Source organism: Apodemus sylvaticus, chromosome 19 (genome assembly GCF_947179515.1).
Source record: "Apodemus sylvaticus chromosome 19, mApoSyl1.1, whole genome shotgun sequence".
In the NCBI taxonomy this organism is placed as follows: domain Eukaryota; kingdom Metazoa; phylum Chordata; class Mammalia; order Rodentia; family Muridae; genus Apodemus; species Apodemus sylvaticus.
Genome location: NC_067490.1, coordinates 11,929,490 through 11,953,656, shown reverse-complemented (window position 1 = coordinate 11,953,656; position 24,167 = coordinate 11,929,490). Strand labels below are relative to the sequence as shown.

At 50.0% G+C, this 24,167-nt stretch overlaps 1 protein-coding gene across 7 annotated transcripts in view; it reads right to left on the bottom strand.

Moving 5' to 3' along the window:
* Cabin1 (calcineurin binding protein 1) overlaps positions 1–24,167 on the bottom strand; it is a 110,507-nt gene that overhangs the window by 51,260 nt on the left and 35,080 nt on the right. For 6 of the 7 annotated variants that reach the window (XM_052164483.1, XM_052164487.1, XM_052164489.1 and 3 more), the window contains 8 exons: positions 22,540–22,701; positions 21,007–21,213; positions 20,722–20,867; positions 17,383–17,644; positions 16,882–17,142; positions 15,161–15,312; positions 13,116–13,294; positions 67–249 (listed from right to left, as the gene is read on the bottom strand). In XM_052164483.1, the coding sequence (XP_052020443.1) occupies positions 67–249; positions 13,116–13,294; positions 15,161–15,312; positions 16,882–17,142; positions 17,383–17,644; positions 20,722–20,867; positions 21,007–21,213; positions 22,540–22,701 (1,552 nt within the window). The remainder of the gene's footprint in view (positions 1–66; positions 250–13,115; positions 13,295–15,160; positions 15,313–16,881; positions 17,143–17,382; positions 17,645–20,721; positions 20,868–21,006; positions 21,214–22,539; positions 22,702–24,167) is intronic. The other variant, XM_052164488.1, reaches the window with a different exon arrangement.

Here is a 24,167-nt window from a genome sequence, read left to right as displayed (position 1 = left end):
CCTTGGCTCTTCCTGCACTGCCCCAGGTGACCAAAGCAGGCCAGCTTAGCAAGTCAGACTTCTTACCTCTCTCCTCTGTAGGCCCCGGAAGGTCTTTGCCACTTGGTCCTGTGTGAGCACTGAGCCCGGACAGCCTCTTCTCTGGAAAGAGCTTTCGAGAACCCTCCAGCAAACTTGTGGGCTCATTAAAGAAGTCCTGTGTTGAGCTGGAGTCTGACAGTGCTACAGCTGTGCTGTCCTGGCTTCGGTCTGAAGAAAGGAGGGAGGGAAAGGCAGGAGCATGAGCTCACACCACCCCTGGCAGAGAAGGTCTACCAGGGCTAGATCCCCAGGAACCCCAGGACTGCCCTGCAGCAGAGCATTCTTAGTGCACCACTCTAACCCTGCGGAGCCCAGCCCACCCAAAGGGCCCTGAGCCACTCACAAAAGACCCCAAACTCTACGGTCAACCTTCTGGAGTCTCTCAAAACAGGAGTCTGGCAAACTCAACAACTGGTTCCTGTGGAAAAGGCCCTGATGTGCTTTGTATACAGTGGGGATATCCCTACTATGGCTGATTTCAAGTCACTAATGTGCCACTGGGAGGTATGGGGTTGAGAAGAGACAGACTGATCACCACTGGGTAGTGTGGCTGCCACAGAGACTTAAGAGAAGGCCCAGTGGCCACAAAACAAAACAAAACCAACCAGCAGCTATTTTTCAGCAGACGTATGTTGTAGAGTCGAGTCTAGCCTCCTCTGCGTCTTGGACATGGGCAGTTTGCACTCACTCCCTGGCTGCTCTTCCCAGGGCTCCCAGGCACTCTCAGAGAAAGACTAGAGGCAGGGCCGAGCCGGGCTGGGGTAAGGAAGGCTTAAAGATCACAGGCCTAGAGGAGGTGTGGCTTAAAAGATGTGAAGCTTTTCTCAACCCTTCATCCCTAAGGGACAAAACCTCCAGTTTTGGAGGACAGGCAGCAAACCTACCACTAGGGAGGGGCAGGGTCACTAAGAAAGCTGTATCCAGGATGCAGGGACCCAGAGCCTTCCTAAGTCTTAATCAACAGAAGAAAGTCACCTTAACTCGCCCCAGGACAGCCAGCAAGTATCCACTAGCAAAACAAGCAGGACAGAGGAGCGAGTGGGGAGAGCCTGCGGAGGCTTAACGCAGAAAAGAGAGCTAGGAAGCAGAGCAGAGTCTGGAGAACACACAGACAGTGGCACACTGAAGGCAATCGCAGCAGCTACACGCTGCAGCCCAGCTCAGAGGCCAAAGGCAGGGCAGGTAATCTGTTCCAGGAGTAAAAAGTAGTTATTTCAGTCAATATCTTTGGTCCTACATGTTGTATCTAGTATTCACTATAAAATTATAAGACATATATACATGCGTTACGAAACAAGAACCCATACTGTAAAGAGGCAAAATAACAGAACTAGAATTGGAGATGATCATTGACTATTTAAAATAGCAACAATTAATGTGATGCACAGCTATAATTAGGATGTTAAAGCTATAGTGGAAAATCTGTACACTACCCACGAACAGATGGTAAATTTCAGGAGTGAGCTGGGAATTATAAAGAAGAGTCAAATGCAGTTTCTAGAAAAAAACAAACAGTAACCAGAGATGAGATGATGCTTTTGGCCAGGCTTCCCAGCAGACCTGACACAGCTAGGATGAAAGATGAAAGCTTAAACTAGAGAGCTAAGAAGAGGGCTCAGGGGTTAAGAGAAAGCACTGGTTCTTAATATAGGATCTAGCGCCCTCTCTGGTATATGAGGCACTCACATACTGTACATATTTATACATGCAAGCAAAATATTTACACATATAGAAAAAAATCCTTTATTCTTGGTATCACAAACAAAACTTGAAACAAACTGAATATAAACAATCCAAATTGGAGGGGTGGGGTGGGGTGGCAGGAGAGGCAGAGCGGAGCACACGAATGCCCGACCACTGCTGTCACAGAAATGACGGAAAGCACCTGTCCACGTGCAAAGCCCTGCAAAATTTCTGCAACACAGAAAACCAAGATTCTTCCAAAAAGAATGAAACAGTCATTTATTACCTCAGAGAGCACAGGGACAGGACCCTATACGTGATGGAGGGGTCACACAGCACAGGGACAGGACCTCTCTCTATACATGAAGGGTCACACACACACAGACAGGCCCCGGGACTGAAGGAAGAAGCACGGGCGGGGCTGGAGGGACCAGCAGAGGCTCAGGGCACTTGCTGCTCTAGCAGAGTACCTGGGCCTGGTCCCCAGCACTCACACGGTATCTACAACAATCTATAACTCTAGGGCCAGGGGCCTGACACCGAAGGCCACACAGAACACTCACACACATTAAATTAAAAAATCGTTTTAAAAGGTTAAGAAATTAAAACAACAAACTTCTGATCAGAAAGCATGCCATGTACTAGATAATCTTTGTGTCAGGGCAGCAGGAGAAATCCAGATTTTTGATATCAGTAAAAATAACTTCCTACAAGGTAAGAGTAAATGAAGACCTTTTTTGGAGATACACAGAATCTGAGTGAACTTATCAGCATATATAGAGCGAAAATGGACCCAGACAGAAAGCCAGACCTGTATAATAAAAGCTCTCTAGAAGTGGGTACCGTGATGATGAGGGTAAAAGGCCTTCTTCTCCCAGGTATGCTGCTGCTCTGCTGTAAGGCCAGCACTCATGAGGGAGGAGACAGAACTTGGCGTCAAAACCCTAAACTAAAGCAACAGCAAAGCATGTAGCCTTGTAAAACATGCAAAAGTTAAATGAATAAAAATTGCAAATGGCCGGGAGGCCCTTACAGTGCTGTGAAGCACAGTGTCTTCAGAAGGGTGGTGGTGATTAATGACATCATTGTTTGCCAGAAGTCACAAACCACATTTGTGTAATCAGTGAATAAGTGATAAAGTAGTTTGGGTATCTGAGAGTGAAATAGAGATCTAGAGAACCAAGTTCAAGTTTATCCTGTGACACTGAGCAGCTGTGCTGAGATGGGCCAGAGGCAGACACAGCCCTACTGTGGCCTCCCAGTCCTCCTTCAGAACCTTAGAAATCAAACACTGGTGACTGTGTCAGCAGGTACTCCCAGGGGCTTGTACAAGCTGCTTGCTGGGCAAATTGGAAACAAGGTAGAATTGTTTACGAAAAGCGGGGGGGTCTAGCAGGGCAGACTGACAGTGCTGAAATCCATGCCACAATTATTTGCACTTTGGTTCCCTTCTATGTAAAACTAAGGAACAGTGATCATTTCCCAAAACTGTCATGATTAAATAGGTCATTAAACACAAGGTGCCTGCGTAGTACCTGGCACACATAAAAATGTCAGCCCAATTATCTATACCTAATTGTTACAGAGACTAGGTACGATTTATCAGTAATGCCGCACACTAAACACCAGACATTTTATTTTGAATGGAGTTTTGCTGAACCCCGCTGCAGTGGGTGCAGGTGCCCAAACACTGACCCCCAGCCAAGAGGCTTACAGAGGAACACGGATAATTAGCTCTGCCCTCCACACTCTACTGCTCTGGCCCTGAGACAGAGGTGTCAACACACAGTACAGAGGGTCCACAGCCCAGTGAGCGATAGGTCCTAAGCTCAGCTGCCCAGTGGATTACGAACAGGGTAGTTGGGCCACAGAAGAGACCAACCTGGAATTGTCTGTCTTGACAAAGAGCTCTTCCCTTACTTTCAGGGTCAGGCTGTGGGGCTTTCTAAGTCCTGATTGAGGGGTGAAGGCCAGGCCTGCTACACTTGGAAGAAACTCAATCATTGCTCCCTCTGCAGGGCTGATAGCTCATTTGCTGTCTCAGTAGAAAGAGAATACGACAAATGGTGACCATGACACTTCCAGTAATCATATAAAAAGTCAGTGCAGTGCATGCATGGGGGAGAACCACAGCATTACAGAGGCCAGAGGACAATTCTCTAATCAGTCCTCTCCTCCATCTTCGTGAGGGCTCCAGGGATGGCACTCGGGGAACAGGCTTGTGTAGCCAGTGCCTTTACCTGCTCTATCTTGCTAGCTCTTGAAGAACTTTGATCTTTGGCTCACATTTCAATCTCATTTCTGCTACTGACATGCTAGACAAACATGGCTGAGTAAGTCTACTTAGGGCTCCCATTTCATGTTTTTTACCACAAGTTTTAGCATCCTTATTCCTGAACACGGGATCTCACAGGCTCGACCCCGACACACACTAATGACAGCATAATGACCTATCCTATCCTACAGCATTCACACTGGCCTACACAGGAACATGAACAGCTTGGACAATGCCAGAGAAGCCAGAAAGCCTCCAGAAGATGGCAGACCATGCCCTTGCTGTTACCATCCCCATGAGAGCCAGGCCAGGCCAGCTCATCTCAGGCAACAGGAAACACGCTGAGGTAACTGCAGACTGAGAAGCAGAGCCAACCAACACTGAGCCTCAGGAAGCCAGCCTTGCCAGGATGATCTCACCCACTGGCAGAATGCCCCAGTAGCTCACTGGCTCTCAAGCTGTTAGGCTCTTGGCCTAAAGGAATTGCCAGTTTGGTGGAATCCCAGCTGTGATCATTATAAAAACAGAGGATTGACTGAGCAAATGAGTATTTACTCCTAATGAGCTGATTCCGGTGCAATGCTTCAACACGGGACCACGAATCCCCAGCAATGCAGGAAGAGATGATGGAACAGAGGGCTGTGCTTCACTGAGAAGCAACACACAGCAGAGAGAACACTTAAGCCTCTTAAAATGACACGGCAGCCACCAGCAGCCATGGGAGGGGCTGAGGCTGGACAGCCCTGTGGATGTACCTAACCTCTCACATGCAGAGAAGTGCCAAGAGCTGGCAGAGCACAGGCTGCCACTGTCCTGAGGATGCTGTGGTAGCTCCAGCTCTCTCAAGGATGGCCACAGAATAAAGAAGTCCTAACAAAAACACGGCTAATGGAACCAGAATCACCACAGTCCTGTGGCAACACCCAAGGGTCACAGTGCAAGGCAGAGCTGGGGGTTAGAGGTTGCACACAAGACTGGGAAGCTGGGGCAGCAGGGTGTGCTGGCAAGGCTGCTGCCTACTCGTGGGATTCTAGGGGCTCACATGCTTTAGAAATAGAAGGCAACAACGGCCGGGGATGTAGGTCAGTCAGTAGGATTTCTGTCTGGCAGGCATAAAGCCACAGGCTCAGTTCTCAGCACCACATAGACCAGGTGTACACCTCTAACTCCTATACCCACAGAGAGGCAAGAGGGTCAGAACCTACTCATCCTGGCTAGGGGATAAGTGTCTTCCTGTCCTGCTTCTTTCAAGTCTGAAAGCATGAAGACTTGTCATTTTTAATTATGTGTAGATGCATCTGTACACTTGGGTACAGTGATATCTCAGAGGCCAAATGGGTTGAATTCCCTGAAGCTGGAGTTATAGGAGGTTGTGAGTCACGTGACATGGGTGCTGAAGACGGAACTAAGTCCTCTGGAAGAAAGGCAAGTGCTCTTAACCTCTGAGCCATCTTCTCCAGGCCCAAGATTAGAAACTTTAAATTGCACGTCTTTCTTTTTATTGTGTACATGAGAATGCATGCGTGCACACATGTCATAGTGTGTACATGGAAGTCAGAGAGGTAACTAGTTCTGTCAGAGAGGTCCCTCAGGCGTGGTATGTGTCTTTTCCTGATGAGCCATCTGTCTTGCTGCCCCTCTCCCCTCTTTCTCTTCCTTTGAGATAAGAATGTTACTCCATAGCCCTGGAACTTGGGATCCTCCTACTTCGGGCTCTTGATTTCTTGCAGGCAGGAGTCACCACACCCAGCAAAGGTGAATTTCTTCAAATACGATACGTTAATAGGTTGCAAAGTTCAGGATCTCATTTTCTCTGTTCCTTCAGGTCCGGTGAGTATGAAATGGTGGGCGATTTAAGACAATCCTGACTATAAACTCTGAGAAGACACACATGGTTCCACATCAAGAACCCAACTGGCCAGAAGGAAGCCATGTTTCACTTCTCAGAGCAAAAGGGGAAAGATGAATGAAAAGCTCTTGGAGGGAGGCAGACACAACTATAACCCCGCCCTCGGAGCTGAGGCAGGGGCCGGCCTCCGCTACCTGTCAGGATGCGATCATAAAATGTAAGTAGGTAGCTGCTACAGTGTGCATGCAGAGCCTCCCCATCTCCTCTCCCAGGGAGCAGTTGCTTCTCAGGGACAGCTGACTAAGGACCTCAGGGAGGTAACAGACAAAGAGAAGAAAGTTTGCCAGGCACATTACAGAATGCCTTCTTCCTGCCACCAGCTAATGAAGATGGCTCAGGGCCTGGGTGAAATCAGACAAACAAAAGAGCCTAGCAGCTCTCCCACAGCATAAGGCCAGGCTTAGACTCTAAAGTCGGACCAGTTAGCAGCAGGAACAAGGAAGACTGTGCGTGAAGCCTGGGCAGCCCCTCCTCCTCCTCAGGAAGCCTTGCCCTTGAGGCTCGGCAGTGGGGCAGATGGAACAAGGATGCTACTGAACACACTGTTTGCTCCTGACTCCCAGTGGGCCTCTTAGCTCACTTAGCTCACCAGGAGCATACCCAAGCAAGGGCCAGTGACTGAAGAGGGCCAGAAGCTGCACTGGAGACTTCTGGGAGAGCAAGGCCAGATTCCTTTCGGGTGGTGTTCCCACTCATCACTTTGTACCTTTGGGGAGGACTAACCCTCCTTGGCCAATGCTACATCTGTTTCCTGGACAGCCGAATTTAGCTTTGTCTCAACTTCCACAGCACCTGGCCCAGGCACGCTGATTAAAGTTGGGACTGTACAGACACATGGGGCAGGCACTGGCCAGAGCACAGCTAGGAGCTGAGCTTCAGTCCTGCCTCTTCTACACAGCTGCCACTGGCCACTGCAGACCTTACCTGGGACCCTGTACCTGAGGGTCCAAAGAGGCCGACACTGGCACTCAAGAGGGCCATGGCAGGACGAGGCCGTGGTTTAGCTAATGTTCCTAAAGCAGAGGCTTCTCTCCTGCTCGCCTGCAGAGGCCACGTGTGGGCCAAGGCGGGGAGTGTCCGCTGCTGCCTTGTCTCAGCTATCTGCTCCATCTGAGGAGGTCAGGACAGAAACTGCAGGGTGCCCTGGACTGCAGACAGAGCAAGAAAGCTACACAAATCCTTTTTGATCGGCCCAGCAAGAGACTGACATGTGAATGGGGCCCCTCAGGACCTCACACAGCCCACTTTAGCCCTGAGTCTCAGAAGCTAGGGGTGTATTTTTCTGAAGAAGCTGCCTGGTGGTCAACAGGAAAGATGATCAGCACTAGCAAGTAGGCTGCAGGCTGGGCCTGAACGTTTCATTTACAATGTACTTTTAAATCTTTGCTTATATGGCAACTTTAAATAGGAACTTGGGACAAGATTGCAAATATCTGATTCTCTTAATCACACAAAGGCACAGGAGCCACTCTAGCCTGCCCTCTCTGAATCCTGAGAGGAAGAAGGGACAGCTGCCAGGCACCTGCTGGTGAAGCCCTGGCACCCTCGAAGTCCAGGGTAGGATTCAAAGGAGAAGAGCCCACTACACAGAGAGAAAAGGACTGGCTTGGTGACAGAATGGCAGCCCTCCCAACTGCTCTGCAAGGAGGTTCTCTTCTGAGTCTTTCTTCATCCAGGCTTAATCATGTTCAACACCACAGGATGCCCAGTCTGAGAGGGTTTCCTTATGAGATGCGGAACTCCAGGCTCTCCTTTAGTAAGTTCGTGATACTTGCTCCAGCAGTAAGCCTTAACAACAGCTCAGGTGTGTTCCCTCAGGTTAGACCAATGAATATTAGTCTAATACTCATTAGACTAATATTGAGCTGTGGGGGCTCTGACCAGTCAACCTAAAGAGATCAGAATGGCTGCCAACTAGAAAACAAGTGTCTCAAAACCACAAACAAGTAGAACCAACATTCTGAGAAATCCCCACCTAGGCAATATCCATTCCAGCTGATTTTCGCTAACCAGCTACCAGGAAACGATGGGTCCACCGGGAATGGGGCTTACCATGCGAAACACGGGTGCCAATAGTAGGCTGAGGAGACTGCAAGGCACCAAGGAGAGACACCAGAGGCACTGACACCTTGAGAAAGAAGCGAGCAGCCGGTGGGCAGCAGGGCAGCACGCTCTGGGAAACAGGCTGCACTCCCACCCTGGCAACCAGCTTTCCTGGGCCAGTGAAGCAATGGCAGACACTTCAAGCTCCACCCTGCCCAGGCGGTGGTGCTGGGAGTCTGGCAGTCACTGGGAGTCAGTCTCCTTCACTCAGGCCAGGAGATAGACTGGCCAGACAGAATTCAACCTGCTCTGAACTCAATCACCAAGAACAGAGGACACCAGGACAACTGGCAGCCTACGGCTATCTGGTGTACTTTCCGGGAAGGCTCTTCCAATAAAAGACAAGGAGAATCTGCATGTCTGGAGCCAAGCAGGAGTCTGCGGCCCTTTCCCCACAACATCACTTTGTGCCCTCTCCAACACACTGCAGGGCTCTCTAGTTCACATTGTCTTTGTCCCCTCCAAATCCTCCTCAGGGTCCTGTAGACGCTAACAGTCCTGTAGTCACCCCAACCCACAAACCCAGAGAACCACGAGCATCTCAGGGCACCACCCAGAGCATGCAGGTCCACCCACAGCCGGGCTCAGGGCCCTCTCAGCTCAGTGCCCTCGTCCATGCCTCGCACACAGCAGGAGCTGTCTAACTGCCACATCAGCACTGGCCTGAGAGAGGGTCTCAGAAAGGTTAAGAGGGAGCAGGAGGGTGTCAGCTGACTGAGGGACCAACACGCACTCCCCTGGGAGTCTGTCCCACTTTGGGCAGGTCTATTTACAGGAACACAAGCTCCTACAAAACTGACCTGCCCTTCTCCCTAGGAGAGTGGGGGGGCAGACCAGGTTCAGGTCCAACTGGAGTCATTTGCAACCCCTGGCCCTTAGCAGTCAGGGCACTGGGAATACCTAGGACCCACTCAGAGTTTTGGCTACTGTGCACAATCTGCAGTTTTCACACTTGTCCTCATACAGGGAATTTGGTATCTTTAGAGTCTGTTGCCTTTTTCTTCTTGTTTTGAGAACGAATGAACAAAGCAATCAAAGTACAGGCCTGAACTACCTGCCAAGCAGGGAGGCAGGAGGATGGAGGAGAGGCTACCACTGCCTCTTCATCAGGCCAGAACTGGGAAACGGGCAGTTGGCAGAAGCCAAGCACAGCACATCAAACACGCATTCTTGAAATCCCAGGACCGGCAGACATGAAGGCGCTCCTGGTCACGGAAGCAGGGAGCCGGACTGAGGGCTGAGCATGCGGGCTGCACTGTTCCCTGAAGCGAGCCGTGACAGGTGCAAGCAGAGACAAAGCCTGGAGAGCAGAGTGTGGTCAGGGTTAGGGGCAGCACGGGCAATATTGGTGGAGGCAGTGTGGGTGAGCAGGTGAGCATGGAAACAGTACGCCACAGTGACAGGATGGTGGGTGAGGATGGATGGCCATGAGGAGGGCATGCTACCCTAGCTTCCTACGAAGCAGCCCTCTCCAGCGGGGGCGTGGGCTCCCTGGTGGCTCTGCCCATGCTGGTAATGGGGCAGAGTGGGCATCCCTACAACCACAGATACCAGCTCCCAAGGCTCCGGGTGTTCTCGGCCCCTCTGCCAATACAGACCACAGAACTTGGCTAAACGTGGCCTTTTACCCATAACCAAGCCAGGCCTCTAGGACAAGCAATCCTACCTCCCAGTGCTGACCTCCCTCCACCCACTCCTCAGCTATGCACCTGACTTGAGGGAGGCTACCTCTTCCAAGCTTACAGCACTGTTCTGGGCACCTGGCACGTGCTGCCTGAAGACCTGGATGGAGTTGTTAAAGAATCCCACACCATCCACAGGGCAAGCCTCTGACCTCGGAGGCCCTTCCTGACTTTGACGTTCTCAAGTGACATGGAACGTGACAGGCAGACAAACAGTAAGGCTCTTCATTCAATAAATATTGCTACAGACATACCCTAAAAGTCAATTAACCAGATCAAATGAAGGCAAAGCCATTTAGGCATGGCCCTATCCCATGCACCCTTCATTGAGGCCTCTCCAACCAGGACAGAAACACAGAACTGTATCACCTGTAAAAGCAGCCTCACAGCTGGCCTGGAGGAGACTCTGACCATACTCGCTCAGCTCCGCCCCAACAAGCAGGAAGCCTGACCACTCTCCAGTTCATTTTCTTTTGCTGGCATCCTGCAGGCACCTGCCTGGAGCTAGGTGCTGAGAGCCTGCAGTGCTATGTGGAGAAGCCTAACTGTTCATACATGTACGCATATGCACACACCTGTACCAACTAGCATGTAGGGCAGAACAGGAGAGTCTGCCTTTGACAGGCACACAGCAATGACTGGGAGCCCCCGAAGGTTAGAGAACACATGACTATGGGAGTCACAACAGGAAGCATATGGGCTGAGTTGGGGGACAGCTGCATCTGCTGGATGCCCTGTCTCAGTCCTCCCTCCCTCCCTCCCTCCCTCACTTTGGTCAGTCTAGGGTGGCCTTTGGACCTTGGTAAGAGGGGCTGGATATGATACTATGGCCTCAAGGGCCAATCTCAAAACAAGTGTGATAACCTGCAAGAAGAGTTCACCTTCAGTGCAGGCAGTGACTGCAGTTTCCAGTCAGGACAGGTCAGTCAGGCTTGGCCTTATCTTAGAAGGGAGCACCCTATATCCACTGATGAGTCATTTGGCAGTGCCTACACATCTTCTGAGGCCACACTCTAGCTACAAAGTTGGGGTAAAGACCCAAGAATAATGACAGGGCCTAGGGCCCGGGCTTCCACTCTCTGAGCCTCTAGTTCACGGATGACCCGAAGAACTGCATCTTGAAGCAGCCAGGCTGTGCAAATCAATCAAGGCCCTTGTCTAAGGAAGCTGAGAATGTAATCCGTAGAGCCAGTCTGGAATCTAGAGGTCTCTCAACTCCAGGGTACTGCCCTGCCCTCTGACCTCAACCCCCAAGTTAAAGTGGTATCAGGCTAGAAGCACCCTAGTTCCACTGGGAGGGGGCCTCTGACATGAGAGAAGTATTAACACCCTGTCTGGGTCCACTCAGGAAGCAGGAGTAGCAGTACGTAGTGAGGCTTCAAGCTACCAGCAAAGGCCTTACCTTGCAACCTGCTTGTTTCTGCCTAAGGTCTGGCCCTTTCCCTAGGAACCAGAAACTGATGAAAAGGTTAGCACATCTCAAGAGCACAACTAACTTAGGGCTCTACTAAACTTAGGGCTCCCATCCTTTTCCTGTTGCAGACACGTCTGAGGCTGCAGAGGGCAAAGAGCCTGGGGTTCTCAGAGTGTTATGTGCTCTGTGCACTGGGGCTCAACAGAAGTGAGACACGGAAACCCAGCGGCTCCACAGTTAACAGGAACCATTTTGGAGCTACTGAAAGTGTATCTGAACTTACTTGTCTGTGAACTTCCAGAACAACTAATAGGTCTGCACCACACACTTCCCTAGTTCCTGAACTCTGCCATAGTTCCGATAGCTCTACAGTCACACAAGTGCTGCACGGCCAAATGATGCCACAGCTCCTCTGAGACACTCTGCCTCCCTCCTTCTTGCTCCTAAAAGCATAATCAGCCCTGAGGGCGGAGAGCCACGCCCGGGGACTTGAGGTCTGAGCTGGCTTGGGGGGGGGGAGGTGCGGGGAGCTGCAGAGCTGGTACAGGCCCTCCCCAGGCTGGGAGCACAGGGCAGGGGCATCAGCAACATGGGGTATCTAGCAGAAACTCACGGAGCAAGGGTCTATTTCTACTGTGTTCTCTCAGTATCTTCAAAAGGCAATGGCTGGAACAGGGTGGTTCTCCCAAACAGTGTGAGGTAAGAACGAATGGGAAGAGGCTCTTCCATAGAGATCTGCTGCGCTGGAGCCTGGAGGAGCTGCTGCCAGCCCCTCTCATTTCTGCTCTGGAGAGCTGTAAACACAGGGACTTCTCAAAGACACAGCCCACTAGGAGGTGAGCGAGTCACCGGATATGCACAGGCCCTCAGTCTCCTTTTCAGCATATATGCTGTAGGCCCAAACCTAACCTAGATGGATGCTCAAATGCTCTGTTCTCCCAGGAGAGCACTGAAACACCAGCCCCAAAGGAGCAGAGGAGCCCTAGCCACTGTGTCATCCTTCCCAGGGGCTTTTCTGAAATGGATCTCAACACAGCAAGCTTGGAACAGACGCCCAAGCTCTCTAGGAATCTATACACAGGGCAGACCTCCACGGAGGCAAGGTAGCATAAGCCCTGGGCCCTGTCCCCTCAGCTGTCTACTAGACCTCAATGTGAGGGCCACCACGGTACCCGGAGCATCCATCCTTCCCCTAAGAACTGCCTGACATGGGGACAGCCCTGGTGTCAATTCCACCCCACCCAGGAGTGTCCCATTTCCATCCTGGAAGGCAGATCAACAGCCCAGATGACATGAGTGACATGGAGTGAGGGTGTCCATCAGCACTGTCACTACCTCTCTCGAGTTCCATTTCCTGACCCTCTGAGTTATGCCAAGCACAGTCACCAGCGTGTTACTGTACAGGTGAGAACGTGGAGAGCACAAGCTCGAGGCCAGCATGCAAGCCTCCTAATGTTAGTAAGAAATGTGACTGAAGAGTCGCCACCTGCCCCATCCCACATGGAGCAGCTCTGGATGCCCAAGAGTGACAGATTTAGTGTTAGTTATGGCCTACCTACCAAAGGACAGAGCCGTGACAATGTGCTGCAGACAGGTGTAGGCCACATGGAGCTGACACTGACAAGAATCACTCCAGGCAGCCTACATGGCTTCCAAGTGTCATTCAAAGATGTCAGCACCCCCATTTTGCAGGTAGGAAAATGCAATTTCAAAAGGAAGCTGCCTCTGCTAGACATGTTCTTTCTCTGCCTCCCACGTGGGCGAGTAGGCAGATGGCGACCTGCGTGCGCATGTCTTGGAAGCACAAGCACTGTGAATCCATGAAGTAAATGAACAGCCGCAACATTGCCCGTGTCACCCCAGACCCAACACCCCCCTCGCAAATCAAAGCGACAATGAAGTCGCTCAAGCCCCCTCCCCACAGCTGGTGTGCCGCCCTTGGCACAGTAGGGAGAACAGGGACTATACCGTCCGGCGCCGCCTGCTGATGGGGTTTTTTACATTTGACGTAATCGTGGTCAATCGGAGTGGCTGTGTAAGGTGGGGATGTCAGACCTGGGCCAGAGGAGGAGGGAAGGGAGGCTCCGGGGCCCGGCAGTGTCCCAGCTGAAGAGTGGGAGTCCTCATCCACCAGGCAGGCCTTCTCCCTGTGGGGACAAAGCTGAACATCAATGTCCACGCCATGAGGAAGATGTTCCTATGGGTCAGCACCGTCCCGGGGCTGTCTCGTGTGGCTAGTGTACTGGGGAGGAGGGGCTTCCCCCACATCACCCTCATAGCCTCCAGTCTCTAAACGGATGCTGCCCAACCTTTCTGGCCAGTCTAACAGCATCTGGTTTCAGGCTCAGGAAATTTTGCAGGGGAAGTGCAAGCATTTCTTCAGCATGCACACCAAGTCAGAGCCTTTCTGCAAGATAACTCAACACAGCCAATCCTCACCAAATGGGCATCCACACACAGGTACACACTAGCACAGGCTTACACATGCACAGCATTGGTAAGGGGGGGGGAGTAAAAATATCCTCATGTTCATGGAAATCGTCACATAAAACACAGGTCATCTGCACTATGCAGCAAAAGGTATATATGAGGCAGGGAAAGGTCTAACCAGGTCAGCACATTTGGGGTTCCAGACCCACTGTTGAGTGCACACTAAAACACCTTCAGTTGTTCTTTGTTGAAGTTTCAGGACAATTGTATCAGAGTTTGAGAGAGGAAAAACAAAACAAGAGAGTCACCCCATAAACCTCCACAACTGCCCAGAGGAGAGCGATGGAGGAGACAGCCCCGACAACTGAGCCAGGGGCTGAGAAAGCAATGGGGTGTGGCACCCAGCTACATGGCCTTGGGCAAGGAAGCATGCTTACACTCTGGCCAGCCAACGTCTGAGATAAAAGGGACACTGAGTTACTCTCTCCTCAGCTCCAACCCACAACAGCAAGCACCTTGCACGAGGGCTCCTCCCTAGGCAGTTGTGCCTCGTTCAGGTTTGGGTTTGTTTTGAATTAAGGAACCTGGAGGTGTACCGCAGTGGTACCGCACTTGCCTAGCATGCACAGGCTCCTGGGTTCCATCTTTTAGTACTACAAAAGCAAAATAAACCTGCAATTGCACAGGTGCAAACAACTACATACAAATACACAAAAATAGAAATTAAGCTGAATAAAGGGCCAATCCTGGTGACAAGAGATCTGTCACATGTATGTATGTCTGGTTTCCTTAATTACAATGTACTCACATATAATTGATATAAGTCACATTTTTCAGGGCAGAATGGTGAACAGTAAAAACTCCCCTGTACCCTGGAAGCCTCTCAGACTAGAAAACACCTACGTCTAACCGCGAAGCACATGACACCAACCTAAGTCACCGACTATTGCCCAGGTGCTCGTCTCTCCTGCCCACTGCAGAGACAACACTGCACAGAGCTGAGAATGCTCACTGGAGGCCCAGGCTGCATGACTAGCTACAGCTGTGAGCAGGCAGTTCTCGGGGCAGAGCCTGGGAGCAGCTTGCTCTGCTCGGCTCAGCACAATCCTGAGCTGAGTGGGCCTGAGATGGGAAGGGTTGAACCCAGCATCAGGGTAGAAACAACAAAGAAAAAATGTGTCTGGGACCCAAAGACAACTTATGTCAGGGGACAAGCAATCAGTCCCCAAGGAACTGAGGAGATAATCCAGAGTCCTACTTCTGAGAGCAGAGACCTGTTCTCCCTGGCACTGAAGGAAGAGCCTCACTGGTCACCCAGCTGAGTCTTGGTAAGAGGAACTAGGATAACCTAATCTTTCAGTCTGTTCTGCACAGGACAAGGAGCAGGAGGGAGAGGCTGGCTTCTCCCAGGACTCACCCCTAAAGTAGGGCTGCACCAGCCTATGCCAGATTGAGGGTAACAACAGACACACACTCTCCCACAAATTCAACAGAAGGAGCTCAGCTCCACACACTCTGAGCTCCAGTTTACCCAGTAGCCCTCCTCTGAACAGTAGGCAGGGTCCCTGCAAGCTGGTACTCACTTTTCTGAAGTTTTGGGTGTATTCTTCTCCTCGCCCCTGGCAAAAGGTCCTTCTGCTGCCTCCTTCATAAAGCTGACCAGGACCTCTGCACCAACCCCAGAGTCAGGTTTGCCCAGGAGCTTCAGGATGGACGCATGGAGCCGGAAGTACACCTAGAACAACACCTCTGGCATAATAAAACAGCCTTCTCCAATCTAAGGGCCTGCCCCGCCGCGGGTGAAGCAGCCACACTGGAGGCAGGCTAGCACACACTGCCTGTCCTTTATAGCTTTTAACACCCCAGCACAACTAAGCACTGACAACTAGAATGGACGCTGTCAGCATTCTAAGTCAAATATGCACCCAGTCATCTAAGCACATGACGGTGGGATAATGAGAGTGACAGCGTGGGCACTGCCTCAAGAGCCAGTGTAGCCCATACTACACTCAATCTTGTACTTAGCGGAGGATGGTCTGGACCTCTTTACCCCCTCAACTCCCCAAGTGCAGTAGTTTTCTGTCTGCTCACAAGATTGGCAAGTCTTAAAAGGAGGATCTGAGGGGAGGGAACCAATGCACTCACAGGTTCTCTAGAGTAACTGATGCCACGGTCAAACTGGAGACAGTCTCCAGCATCACCTTTTACCTCAGCCCGAGGCCCTCCTGAGAGCACTTCCTCCTCTATCCTACTGAGGGAAGCACGTGCTCTGAGCATGTGGGCGGCATGGGCAAGCAGGCAGCCCCGCTCACCTCACCGGCACTTCCTGCTCCATCGATCCCCAGGGCAGTGGGAGCTACAGAGCCTACAACTGCTCCTACCATCAGTGACAGCAAGGACAGCTAGGCCTCCAGGAACACAGCCGGACTGTTAGGACAGATTACGGGGTAGGGGAGACCAGGGCCATTGGGGACTTTCATGTCTTACATTCTTGGGAATTTTATGACTGTCTTAAAACAAACAAATATGTTTAATTGGGAGGCAGGGGGGGACAAAACCAAAAACCTGTGCTCTAGAAGCATGAAAATAACAAGAAACAGAATCTGCCTAAGTTCCCAGTGTTCACTAGCCATACGCCTGGCTGAGGGCCAGCAGCTGAGGCCTCTGAGAAGATAAAACAATCATTCAGGGTCTTGGGAAGCTCTGAACTCTGCGCTGAGGCCGGCAGGCCTGGATTTCTGCGCCTGCTCCTTGTTGGCTCACCTCTAAGAGCGCTCGCTGGTCAGGACTGCTGTGAACAGCGCAGTCTGTATCAAACACTCGAGGAACCGTACAAGTGAACCCCGACAAGAAGGAACTGCTCTAGTTTTGAGCAGCAGGGGAAAAAGACAAAGCCCAACACAACACTCGTTGTTATCAAGAGCAGCTCACTCTTGCCCTGGCCTAATCCGCTAAGCTGGGGGCCCAGGCCGAGGCCTCACTCTTGGCCTTAGGTACCTATCTGCACCTAGGAGCAAGAGTGACCACCCTTCTCCTGCCAGGCAACAAGTCTGAAGGGCTCTGCAGCTATGGACGCTGCACTGTAAATCTGAACAGGTATGCTGCAGAGGAAGGCTGTTTCCTCTGAGAAGAAGTGAAAACAAAAAGCCCAATCTCTCCAAGGGGCTGCGAGCGCTCTCAGGGAGAGAGAGCAAGCTGCTTCCACCTCAGTGAGCACGAAGCTGCCAAGCAGACATGTCATGTTACCAGTGGGGCTGCAGGGGACTCCAGCCCGGGAGCCGTCCTACCCTGGACCTGCAGTTACCTCCAGCGCTTCCATGGCCAGCTCAGGCGGGTTGTGGTAGTGAATCTTCTTCGGGTAGCGGGCAGCCTCCTCGTGTAAGTAGTGGCCAGCCTGGCGGTAGTGCCGCAGGTACACCGTCGGGGGCTGCTGCTGCTTCTCAGCCACCTTGCCCAGCATGTAGTGAATGAGCCACTCCTCTTCATCACCATCACCCTCACAGTGGGCTGCAGATGTGAAACAGTGCCTGGCTGTCTCCAGCATGCTGTCTCGCCGATCCTCCATCTACAACAAGATCACAAGCCTGCAGAAGGACTGGAGGTGCAGTGTCTGCACCTGCCCAGGGATCAAGGTTTTCTTGGAGGAAGCCAGCTGACTTGTTCACAGCTTTATGTTCCCCTCAGTGAACCTGTTGCCACCATGTCACAGTTGTAGAATTGAGACGTGGAGCTTGGGAGTACCTTAAAGGCATGCAGGGTGCAGAGCCGGACTTAGATCTAGGTCGTCTGTCTCTTGTTAACTCACCTGCTGCACGAGCTCAGGGGGCAGCTCAGCTCTCCACTGCTTCAGCTGCCGGGATGCAAAGGAGTGTAAGGCATAGGACATGGTGCCATACTCAATCCACAAGGACAAATTAGAGCTGTCAATCTCAAGGGCCCTCCGGAAGCAGTTCAGGACAGGTGTGGCATGTTTCCAGATGGGTCCGTCACTCTTCAGCTCATTTGAGTTCAGCTTGTCCTGGATTCGGCTGGCCCGGGCCAGAGCCATGCCTGCCCAGGAATCAAACCTAGGTAGTGAAAAAAGCACCAGCTACAAACACGACTGTCCTGAAGGATGGCAGACACTGCAGCTGACAGTTGGGCAGGTACTGTGGAAGCTATGCTTCCATATAATGACTCAAAAAAAACCCAGTTTGGTCATTGCACACAGCCAGGATCATGCTCAGAACAGCCTTGCCATAGCCTTGATCCCTGTATCGTTGCACACATGAGGACAAGGTATATGTGATAAGAAACAAAATGTTTCTTCCACGTCACTTAGCATTTTTCAAGCATTCAATGACTGCTCTAATAGACGGGCTTTTGGAGTTTAACCCCAGCATTAAAGGGTTGCCCACAAAATTGCTCTGGTACGAAGGAACAGGACACTCCACAAGGCTTTACAATGGGGATCCAGCTAAGGCAACAAAGAAACATCAGTGTCCTTTCTTTTTCTTGAGCTCATAGACTCACCAAGCGAAATCTCAGGAACAGAGAACTGTGGGGCCCCAGGCACCCAGCTAATTCCTATTGTTACTGGGATCCTAGTCTCTCTGCTCAGAGCCAGTGACCAAATAAAGAACAAGATGACAGATGAGGACTTGGCCCTGATGGTTCTGAGATCACCTGAAAGAAGTTGAGGCAGAAGCACAGAAGATTCTTGGAAACAATAAGGCTCCGCAGAGACAGCACACCAGGACCAAGTAATCCCAGAGCTCCTGGAAAGCTCTTTCCTCAGTGTGAGTCAGAAAAAGTGGCAAGCGAAGGGCTGGTGCTGCCCCTCCTATACGCCACCAGTCCAGCCCACCACACCTTAGGGACTGCGGCGGGACTCTCTGATCACCCCAGGGGATAGCAGGCAGGGTGCTCTCACCACCCTCCAACCAGCACAGAGACAGTGTGGAAGAGAGGAGCAGGAGACACCCAAAACACAATGGTGCAGAGGACAGCAAGCATGGGAGGGTTTCTCAGAGTAGCCTTTCTTCCTCAGGGACCCAAAGCCACCAGTTCTTCCCTGCTCTGCTAGGTTACTCTGGAGAAGGGAACAGGGGGAAAAGGGCTTAAGGGGAAGATTCTTCTTTACCAGGCCCAAGTTCAAAACAGGGACTGCTTTTCAATATCCAACAATTCTGGGAGAAGCTGCCCTCACCTGGAGGAAAGGAAATGTGACTGTGCCTGTGTGGCTGCGTAAGAACCACGGCCTCCACACAGAGTGACCACAGCAGAAAAGCATCTCTGTGGAAGCTAAGCAGAGACAGGAGAGACAGTCAGCAATGAGGAGCAGAGAGCCTGGGCCTGCATCACAGCACCCACAGCAGCCCGGAGCCATCCCTAATTCCACTTCAGGGACCTGATTCTCTTGGCCTCTACGTGTACCAGGCACATGATGCGCAGACAGACTTAAGGGCAAAACACCCATATACATTAAGAACAGACAAATAGCAACAAAAACCCACAGGGGAAAACCTACTGAGAGTGACCTCTCCTGATATTAGTGTCTAACTAGATATATCTGCACATGACCCATATTCCAGGAGTGTATGTTTGCAAGGCTATGTGTGGCTTAGTAACAATGTGACCCCAGGAGGAAGAAGTACCCATAGTCCACATTCTGGGCTCTGACTTGTGCAGAGCAGGGTCAGCCCTAGTCCTGGGCTCAGAGCTGTTTCCAGAGCAGAAGTGCAGAGTTGACCTGGGTCTTAGCCCACCTCCACCCCAAAATGCCTACCTCATTTGGTACCACTTGCAGTTCAGCAAAAAGCAGGAAGGCTCAACAACAGCGAAGGAAAGCTGCCAGCTAGTTCCTCAAAGGGACCTCTAACAGTGCAAATGAGGACCCTACTGTCCGCCCACCAAGACAACCTCCAAGACAACCAGGGCTCAAAGCAGGACTGTCTCCCATGAGCTCAACAAAAAGGAGCCTAGGAGGACTCTTCATGCACATGAAGTCTTATCTCTACTCAGATCCCAGCCCCGCCTCTTCCCTTGCCTCAGGTAGGTTTGTAGAAAGGTCATTTCTGTCATTTCCTGAGGCAGAACAGTTCTGTGCTCACCCATGGTCCAAGGGCAGCCACCATGGTAGCCCTAAGTTCTTCTGGAGAATTGGTCTGTAGTGTTATATCTTCAGACGTAAGCTGGCTACAAGGGTAACCTCGGTTTGACCACACCCAGCCTACTTTTCCAAATAGTCCCTTTAGTCAGATGTGCCAAGTTTTGGAAGCATAGCTTAGCCCTTCAGAATGTTGAGTTCTGAAAGTTGAGTCGTTCCATTTTAGGAGGAAGCTCAACAGTGCTCTGCAGAGGAAACACAGAGCTCCTCCACACAGCATCCTGGACAAACCTCACTGCCAATGATGATGACACATCACAGCACAGGAAATAACCTTAGGCTCAGTTTTTCTTTTTTCTTTTTCTTTTTTTTTGGACAGGGTCTTTCTGTGTAGCCCTGGCTGTCCTGGAACTTACTCAGAAATCCACCTGCTTCTGACCCCCAAGTGCTGGGATTAAAGGCGTGTACCACCACTGCCCGGTAAGCTCCAGCTTTTCTAGTACAACTCTTCTGCTGTGTAGTTTACATATGTGGTTTGCGAATGTATGTATGTATGTATGTATGTATGTATGCATGCATATGTAGCATGTGTATGCCTGGGGTCCACGAAGACCAAAAAAAGGTATTAGAGATCCTACAAAGGAAATTACAGTGACTATGTGGGTTCTCTTAACCACTGAGCCATCTCATGCCCCAAATCCTTCCTCTTAAGCCCCAAAGCAATCCTAATTAAAGAGCCAGTGGTATTAACCCAAAACACACATTTGTTGCCCTGGTTCCTGCTACTAGGAAGAGAAGCAACACAAAACAATATGGTCCTTGCCCTGCAAATCAGAACCCAAAAGATCATCTTCTACTTTTACTGACACCAATACACCTCCAGGAGGACTTTGGGAAAGAAGCCTTCTCCCTCGCTCAAGAATGCTAAACCATTTTGCCATTTTGTCCTTATCTTACTACAGACAAAGAAAGGTAACTGGCTCCCTGGAGAACCGGCTGAAGTAGCTAGCGTCAGAAGGCCTCCTACAGCAGTGTGGCCGTCACCATCCCACCCACCTGTTAGGGCAGATGCAAATATCATGCATGTAGAACTTGATGGCTTTGGACTGTTCTTTATTCTTGAAATGATAGTCAGCCAGGAGGTAGTAGAGCTCATTCAGCACTGGAGGGGTGGGGTCGGCCCCTTCTGGAAGGCAGGGTACCTGGCATGAGAGAAGGCAGGTGGAGTCACATAAGTAACCTGTCAGCTTACCTTCTGATCCCTGGCAGGTGGTGTGAGCAGACAGCAGTGTGTGAGGGGAAGCCCCATCACCCCACCATCCCATTTTCCCTGAGGCCCACCTCAGCTGAGGTTCCCTCAATGTAGGCAGAGACTTTGTCCATGCTCAGAGCTGGCTTCTCTGTGCGGGGCACGATGGTAGCAATTCTTTTCAACAGGTTTGCCAAGTCAGCAGAAACAGTGCTTGTCTTGTAGCTATCAAATTCAGGGAGGGTCTTGGGCTTAAAATACTCAAACATAAACAGGGCATCCTCCCATATAAGATCCACCTTGAAAACAGACAGATGCAGGCTCATAGTACATGCAAGGTTAAGAAATAAGGAAAAGTTCCTCTGCACTATGGTGCGGTACAGCACGCTGGAGAAGACAGAGCATCTTCCCTATTCTGCATCTTGAATCTGCAATGGAGAACATAAGGCTCCATTCCAGCTGCCTAAAAGTCCTAAGTCTTTTGGCTTGGGGGTTGGCATAACAATTTACCTTAGAATTAATCTCCAAAGACTCAAGCTCCCTAAGGAGATCACTGCACAAAATTATATTATTAACGTTAAGGCTATAACTCTTATTATATATTATATGCATAATACATACAGAAATAGTTAACTTTCTTAATGAAGAAAAACAAATGATAAAAAAATTGCATGCTAAATATTAAGTTTTTAGTATTGACTGTTAATCAAGAATTTATTTCTTTAAATCTTATTTTACTTTTTATTTATGTGTGTATATAAATGCCACAAATGTGCAGGAATCCACATAGGCTAGAAGAGGGCATCGGATCCCTTGAAGGAGTTACAGGTGACAGACACCTGTTGTGGATGCTGGAAACAAATGGATGTTACAGAGCAGCAGTGTTCTTAACTGTAGAGCCATCCACTCACCTCAACACACGGATCTCATGGAGTCCAGGCTGACTGAACTCACGCTGATGTTCTAATGATCCTGCCTCCACCTCCCACCGGTGCTCCACAACACCAGGTTCTGGGTAATACTATCGATAAACTAGGGCTTCATCAACGCTAGGTAAGCAGTGTGCAAACTGAGTTATACTGCTAGCCTGATTCATGACTGGCTGGAGCTACTCTCTAAAAGAGCACATGTAGGAAACTAAAGGTTATTATCTGTGAAACCATGCCAACTTGGCCAGATGTGTGTGTGTGTGTGTGTGTGGGGGGGGGTGTCGATCATAACTGGGAAGCTAAGGCCCACAACCTTAGGCCACAGTAGATGTACCATCCTAAGGAGCCTACGCTTTAGGGTATAGAATACCTAAGACTGGAGAATGGCTCATGGTATTAGCCATGACATAGTATACCCAATGGTACTCAGGAAAAAAAAAATCAAAAGAGAAAAGTATCTATGGAATTATGCAAGTAATGCAAACTTCAAATGAACCTATGAGCAACTATCAGGCCACACTGCATTTTTGGTCACATCTTCTAGGAAACCCCTTTCCTCTGAGCAGACCATATCTGCTCCAGGTACAGGCTGTGTGGGTGGGTCTGTACAGGGCCTCTCAGCAGTCTGCCGTCCTCTCAGGAGCCTGCTTTCCAGAGCTGCCCCTGCCCAGGCCTGGGCCAGCAGGCTCCCCTCACCTGCTGGGCTGAGTGCTCCTCCAGGTACCTGGCTTTGCTCTTCTTGCTGGGGAAGCTGTACAGGCAGTAAAAACACTGCTCCAAGGCCGTCTCCAGCTCCTCCTTATAGGGGTGAGTGTCTTCAGAGGCAGACGCAGCAAGCTCCTTTTGGAGAACTTGCACCTGTGACAAGTAGAAAGAAATGCCTGGGGAAACAGGCTCAGCCTAGCTATCAAAGTAGGACCCCCAGGGAGACCAGCATGTCATCGACTCTTTTACCCCAGGAGGCAATGTCTGGAGTCCTTGTGTGGCTAGATTCCAGTAGTTCTGCTTCCTAAAAAGGACTTGATATCCCTACAGAACTGCTCTGCCTGGATCTGGCCATAGGACCCCTTCAAGCACGTGACCCACCTGGCTTTGGACACCTAGCCAGCACTTGCACCACCACAAGATCCTCTAGGTACATCTCCATCCATTTACTAAGTGTGCATTTCCTGAGCGGCAGCTTTTCTTAGACATAGAACTTACTTTTCAAATGTTCCAATTCCAATGGAGGAAATGGTGCTAAATATGTATAAACAAACAGCTCTAAGTCCCACTAGGGCTGAGGGCAACTTCCCAACAAACCATTACTGAGAACCAGAGAGATATGAACAATACAGCAAACCAGTTATATCTCTGGATATGAAATGTTATGCCTAAATTTATTCCCAAGGAAATTCAATTTTAATCTCCACAACTTTAATCTGTTATCCTTGTAAGTCTGAGAAGTTGCCCAGAGACTGTCTTGTCCACAAACCCTCTCTTCTTTACAGAAAAAAGTGTGACCATCCTCTGTCCAGGTGCTGACACAGAAAAAAAGAGAAAACCATAAAGGGTGAAAGGAAAGGGGGAAGTGAAGGCATCCACAGACTATAATCATTAACACAGAAGACTCATCAACTCCACAACTCATTACAAATAACCAAATAATAAGTTAAGAGGCCATGTCTAAGGGAGATTTTTTTTTAAATATTCCAATATGTTTGCAAAACAAGATAGGAAAAAAATTAATTTAAGTATGTACCACAATAAGAAGTTTTTTAAAGACACCCAGGGTTGGAAGTATAGGACCACATGCCTGGCACATACAAGGCCTTCTTGGACCACCAGAACCACCCACAAAAACTTGTCTCTAAACAAAATGTGCCTAACTGAAATAAGAAATGGGAGCATGTAAGACTGAAATAAATGGAGGGATATACTATTCTTGACTAAGGAGTTCAATTTGGCCACTTCTTTCCCATATTAATCAATAAGACCACTGATTCCAATCAAAATTCCATGGAAGTACAATTTCTCAAAATTTTATACACTTATCTTACAATGTTATGGAAGGAGGAGCTAAGATTATTCAAAAGAATATGATGGGATAAAAGGTAAAGACATGAATCCTAATAGTTATCAGACTATCTGTGGCACCAGCACAGGACCAGAAAGGCTGCTTACATCAATAAAGATAGTGCCTAATAATAACTCCTGTGCACCCATGAGAGATAAAGGAGCCTTAGGTTCAGCAGGAGAATTCTTTAATAAAAGAGCTCAAACTAACTGGCCATCCATATAGAATGTGAACCTGGCTTTTCCTTTATTTCCTTGTGAAACTGGAC